The following is a 6,534-nucleotide window of genomic DNA, read 5'->3' on the forward strand; positions in this document are numbered from 1 at the left end:
CGGGGACAGCGGATGCAGTATACCACATTAGCAGATGTGCAGGTGAACATCTGCTTGATGTGGAAAGTCTTCTTGGGGCCTGGGATGGGGGTGAGGGGGGAGGTGTAGGGGTAGATGTAGCACTTCCTGCGGTTGCAGGGAAAAGTGCCGGGTGTGGTGGAGCTGGAGGGGAGTGTGGAGCGGACAAGGGAGTCACGGAGAGAGTTGTCCCTCCGGAAAGCAGATAAGGGTGGCGAGGGAAAAATGTCTTTGGTGGTGGGGTCACATTGCAGATGGTGGAAGTGTCGGAGGATGATGCGTTGGATCCGGAGGTTGGTGGGGTGGTACGTGAGGATGAGGGGGTTTCTTTTTGGTTGTTATTGCGGGGAGGGGGTGTGAGGGATGAGTTGCGGGAAATGCAGGAGACATGGTTGAGGGCGTTGTCGACCACTGAGCGGGGGGAAGTTGCGGTCCTTGAAAAACGAGGACATCTGAGATGTACAGGAGTGGAATGCCTCATCCTGGGAGCAGATGCGGCGGAGGCGAAGGAATTGGGAATAGGGGATGGCATTTTTGCAGGAAGGTGGGTGGGAGGAGGTGTATTCTAGGAGTCGGTGGGCTTGAAATGGATATCGGTTTCGAGGTGATTTCAAAATCTCTCCTTCCCCTACCGCATCCCAAAACCAGCCCAGCTCGTCCCCGCCTCCCTAACCTGTTCTTCCTCCCACCTATCCCCTCCTCCCACCTCAAGCCCCACCCCTATCTCCTACCTACTAACCTCATCCCGCCCCCTTGACCTGTCCGTCCTCCCTGGACTGACCTATCTCCTCCCTACCTCCCCACCTACACTCACCTTTACTGGCTCCATCCCCGCCTCTTTGACCTGTCTGTTTCCTCTCCACCTATCTTCTCCTCTATCCATCTTCTATCCGCCTCCCCCTCTCTCCCTATTTATTTCAGAACCCCCTTCCCTACCCCCATTTCTGATGAAGGGTCTAGGCCCGAAACGTCAGCCTTCCTGCTCCTATGATGCTGCTTGGCCTGCTGTGTTCATCCAGCTCTACACCTTATTTGTCAGATGTTATCTCTTCGACTCTTCTTCACGGAGCATTTGAGGTGGCTGTTTGTTTAATTCCTGAACAGTTTGAACATTCATTCTGTGGTGTTTTGTGTCTGCCGACCCTGCCTTAACAGAAATACTGCTGGCTTTTTCATTACTATGAAGATTAGAAACTTGCTTCTCTTTGGAAAAATGAGTGTCCCACTGATTTCCTGTTGAGCTGTGTTTATTGGAAAGACAGGGAGGTAGGCTGGAGAGGGAAGAATGTTTTCTTAGAAGGTCTCTTCCAATTGATCTGTACCAGTTATACTGCAATGTTGCTGGGTATGATATGCACCAAGCCCCTTGATTTTTTTTTTTGGAGAATGGCTACTTTTCATAGGCTGGATGAGACATCACCCGTAATGTTTGGAGCTGCCTTTCAAGGACTCATTATTGCAGGTTTGTGAAATAGCTATCTGAGATCAGTTGTCATGAGAATAGAAATGCTTTTGTGTTCTAATGCTGATGTGCTCTTTCTTCTAGTGTAGTGGCATATTCAGTGATCATGGGAGCATTAATGGCTAGTGGGAAAGAGATCACAGGGAGAATCCCCAAAGGAAAGGTAAGTTTTGAGAACATTGTGATAAGGCAAAGTATGGGTCTCTACTCAACATTATCTTTTTCAGCTGTGAGGATAGAAGGGGTATGGATGAATCATAAATTTCTTTCAAAGTGTGAATAATGTATATTATCATAGGGATGTTATTAAAAATACACCTGTCAGTAAGAAAGATCTTCAATTCAGGAAATGCTCCATCTAATGTCCCAGTCTGAAATTTGATTGTGGCTGAAGTGGTAATGTCCATCTTGTGGCCACTTTTATTCTTATCAGTTTTCATCATTAATGCAATGGTCATCAATGATCTGACAAGGCAATTTTCAGTGAACAGTCAGCAAGTGAATTTGTGTTTTTTTTTCATACTTATTTCTTCTTTTATATCTCTCTCTTCCTCCATCAAAAAATGCTCCGATACAATGAGAACACTCATTCCTGACCGAGCAAATGATCAATATGACTTGCAGTTGAATGTCAGCTTGTTTGGTTGTTAAATGGGGTTTAATGAACGGGTTTTAAGGTGGTTGGGAAACTTGGTTAAACATTGGATGGGATAATTTGGGTAGAGGAGAGGAAAAGTCAGGACGAATTGATCTAAATCCTAGAAAATGAAAAAGGATATAAATCGTGGTAGTAATACAGCCTTGGCAACATCATTGGGCAGCAAATCTTTAACAAAAACTTTTAGCTAGGAGATCTGAAAATTATCCCAACCATCATTGATGCAGTAAAGACAGTCTGAGAGATAATTTATTATAGAAAGGAGGAGAAAACTGGTTCTACTCCAAGGAATTGGATTTCTCAATCTATCTTTGAATGGAGAAAGTGGAACTGAAAAAGAAGCGCATATTCGGAGGAGTCAGAGTAAGGAGTTTCAGTCCACATGTCAAATATACAGAATGTGTAATCTGGCCTGACTCTCCTCACCTCAGTGCTACATTCCTGAATTTTAAAATGGACTATTGCACTCTTCAGGACTTTTTGGAGTTGTAAGAATTTAGCCAATGTATTCTGTCATGTGCTAAGTATATTTTTGTTTAAGGTATTTGACTTGTGACACAAAGGGAGAAAACACAGAATGGATGCATGCTGAAACAGTACTCCTTTAAGCTTGTCTTTAGACAGTTGAAAATCATAAGATGTAGGAACGGAAGCAGAGCATTCAGCCTATTGTGTCTGCTTTGCCATTCACTGAGATCACAACTGATCTAATAATCCTCAACTACATCTTCCTGCCTTTTCCCAATAATTCTTGATTCCCTTAGTGATTAAGTATTTGTCTATTTTGACCTTAAATATATTTAATGACCCAGCCTCAACAGCTGTCTGTGGTAAAGAATTGTACAGATTCACTACCCTCAGATAGGAAACTCCTCTTCCATTTCTGTCTTAAATGTGCACCTCCTGAATCTGAAATTATGCCCTCTGGTCCTACACCATAATACATTAAACTGTTTAGGATCACATGAATAGTACAAAAATTTTAAAAATGCATGTTTCTTTAAAATGTTCATGGCAGTAGATACTAAGTAAATTATATACAATGTTGGTGGTTGTCTCTTTGATTTTTCTTAGGCCATCTGTTCTTCACTGCAAGTTTTCAGGTTGATTATTATACCTTCCATCTGGTTAACTGAAAAGCTTCATTGGGCTTTGAACAAATAGAAAAATTGCTTGCATATTGCTCAGACATTTACCATTGAATGCTCGGTTGTATTCAATTAGAGCCCCAGCTGAAATTAGTTCGTTGAACACAGACTGAAGATTGAATTTGGGATATTCTCATATTCCACGATAAAACACAAGGCTCTGCAGATTATCTACTTACTTACTGGGAGAGCTTCACTTCACTTTTTATATATCTCTGTTATGATGTCATGAAGAGCCTTGGGAGGTTTTTCTTCATTCAAGGTGCTCTATGCTGTACATTGTTGTTAGTTCATTGCTGGGGAGTTGTGGGTATTTCTTATGGCCTGATGACACAGGTTTTCTTCTGATTTGTATTCTGTCTATTTGAAATGCTTATTTTGTTGTATATTAGGCAGTTGGAAGGATATGCTGAACAAATATAATTCATTTTTCCAGTGAATGAGTACTCACTGGAATCAACTCTTTCAGAAAAGTCAAACCACTGAAAATGACTGAGTGATAATTCAGTGTTAAGTGAACCATGTAAAACACCATGACATTATGAATTGTATTTACAAAACTATTAATTCAGATCCCTGCTGTCTCAGTTGAATAACTTGTGGTTAGTTTTACCTCCGTGTGGTCAGTGTTCTGTTCTCAATAACTTTCCTTAAAAAAAATCAATTAAAGACACAAGTTTTAAAGTGGGTTCATGCAATATTTTGACATCATGGATTGCTTAGGTGGATAACATGGAACTTTGTGTACCAACTTACATTCCTTGTCATTTGTACATTTATTTCCAACTGCCAGTGTGAATAAATTTAAGCATTCAGTTGGAGAACTTGTCCTCCAGTTGAGGCACTTGTGCTAAATAGCTCTTTCCTAAGCTTCACAAAACTCAGATAGTGAGAAATACAGAAGTACATCAATACTTGAACTTCATGATTGCATTGCTCAGCTTCAAGGATTGAAAATAGCCCTTAGCCTCTGTTTGGACACCTGTGTATTAATCTGATCCTTGGTGTAATATATTTTGTTTGATAACTTTTTGGACAAGTATTTTGATTATGTTTCATCATTTTCAGTTAGTAGATTTTGAAGCTATGACAACACCAAGTCCAGAGGCTTTCAGTAAAATAGGAAAAAACTGGATGAATTTGAAAAGGTAAGACATTTAGGAACAAGCTGGCAACGCTTTGTGTCTTGACTTTTAATTGCAATAGATTTCAGTGAAAATTCATTTGGTCTTGGTACCTTATAAGTCAGCTGCACTGAGTACGAAGCTAGAAATCACATGAGTGAAGTGATTTGAAGGGTTAATCTTTCTGTAAAGTCTACTTTTTGTTTTCATTTAGCAACAAACTAAAACTATTTTAAAAAGAAGTAAGTTAACTTTCTTCCAGACTTCAATAGGGACATACAAGCCCTCTAACAGCAGCTGTAGTGAATCTGGTTTCTCTGCTTCAGCACAGCTGACTCATTGATTTGCAAGCAGTATACATATAAAGGTTTAGGGTTCTTGTGGTAAAGTGATAGTGGCCAACCTCTGAGCCAGGAGGCCTATTTCAGAGGTGTACCATAATATCTCTGAACAGGTTGATTAAAAATATCTCCATATAAAGGATTTATAGTGCTGCTTGGATGCACAGGTTGTGAAACCAGGAGCTAGGTGAGGAGGGGAACTATAAACTAATTGAAAAACATTAATTCACTTACCTAGCACAATAACGAAGGCAGGGTAGCTGATGTGGTGCATCTGCAGCATGTGGGAGTTTTTGGATGTAATAACAATTCATAGCAATCACGTGCTAAGTGTCTGCAGCTTGAGGAGCTTTAGCTCGGTTTTCGAACTGGAGGTGAAGCTACAAGCAATGTGATGTATCGGGCAGGTAGAAGTTTATCTCATCTCTTTGTTCTAGAAGTCAGTCACACCCCTTAAATTATCATTATCTGATTCAGTCAGTGGTCAGTTACAGGAGAGTTCGATGATGAGTCAGGCAGGTAAGAGAATTGAGAAAATGAGTGGAAGAGCCTTTGACCCCTTGCAATAGGCTTAAAGTCCTTGCAGCTCGTCTGGAGGAGAGCGAGGGCTGCAGTGTGGACGATCAGACTGACCGTGATATCTTGTTACAGTAAGCTATTCAATTGGGGGGAGTCAAAGGAAATGTAGTGGTGCCAGGTGTCAATATTAGCAAGAGTGATAGAGATCATTCTCTGCAGCCAAGACTGGATCAAGCAGGCTGTTTTGCCTGCTGCCCAATGCCAGAGATCAGGATAACTGCTCAAGGCTGGAGAGGAACTTACAGTGGGAGGAAAAGGATTCAGTTGTCATTGTCCATATAGGTACCAACAACATAGATAAGATTAGCAAATGTCTTGTGAATAGCCAGTCTGGAGCTTTGCAGTAAATTAAAAAGCAGAGCTTTAAAGGTAATAATCTGTGGAATATATTTTCAGCCATGTGTAAATTGGCATAGACTAAAGAAGATTAGAGAATACATGGCTCAAAGATTAGTATGGAAGAATTTCTAGGGCATTGACACCAGTAGTGGGGAAAGTAGGGGCTGTACTGCTGGGATAGATTTCACTCGAACTGATCTGGGATTGGTGTTCTAGTGAGTTATATAATTATGTAAATAGAGAGAGCTTTAAGCTAAATAGAGGATGGAAGGTATATTGCAGGGCATGATTGAAAAGATGAAAGGGAAATAGCAAGGCTGTAAATCAACATAGCAGTAAGAGTATGGCATAGTTTTACAAAGGATAGTGATTAAACAAAGACTGAATCTGAATGTCCACAGCATGTGCAATAAATCAGATGAATTTCCACCTCGACTAGAAGTTTATATGTCTGACATGGCAGCCATTGTAAAGGTGTGACTACAAGAAAACCAAAACTGGGAGGTATGAGTACTTTACTGAGAGGTGGCCTTAGTTCTAAAATTGTAGAATCAGTTTGGACCTAAGAAACAGAAAGAGGCAGGCTCTTTGGGAGTTCTTTATAGGTCACCAAACAATAGTGATAATAGAAAGCAGAGTATAAGTCAGGAAAACTAATATTGAAAAGGGGCCTTTACGAAAGAATTACCACAAAATTATAGCATTTTACACTAATTTTGAAAGTGATGTAGTTCAATCAGAAACTAGACTCCAATTTAAACAAAAGAAATTATGCTATGAGAGTAAAGTGATGAGGGTAGATTGGGAAACTGTGCTAAAAGGTATGATAAAGGCAAAAGAGATAACACTGTGTGGAGCTGGAGGA

At 40.6% G+C, this 6,534-nt stretch overlaps 1 protein-coding gene across 1 annotated transcript in view; it reads left to right on the forward strand.

The window, feature by feature from the left end:
• The window catches only part of ttc13 (tetratricopeptide repeat domain 13), a 59,414-nt gene extending 54,009 nt beyond the window's left edge, over window positions 1–5,405 (forward strand). Inside the window, exons 18-20 of the mRNA XM_048601371.1 lie at window positions 1,565–1,643; window positions 4,355–4,434; window positions 5,321–5,405. Of these exons, the coding sequence (XP_048457328.1) occupies window positions 1,565–1,643; window positions 4,355–4,434; window positions 5,321–5,405 (244 nt within the window). The remainder of the gene's footprint in view (window positions 1–1,564; window positions 1,644–4,354; window positions 4,435–5,320) is intronic.
• The last annotated feature ends 1,129 nt before the right edge of the window (window positions 5,406–6,534 follow it).

Source organism: Rhincodon typus, chromosome 9 (genome assembly GCF_021869965.1).
Source record: "Rhincodon typus isolate 14 chromosome 9, sRhiTyp1.1, whole genome shotgun sequence".
NCBI classification, from domain to species: Eukaryota; Metazoa; Chordata; class Chondrichthyes; order Orectolobiformes; family Rhincodontidae; genus Rhincodon; species Rhincodon typus.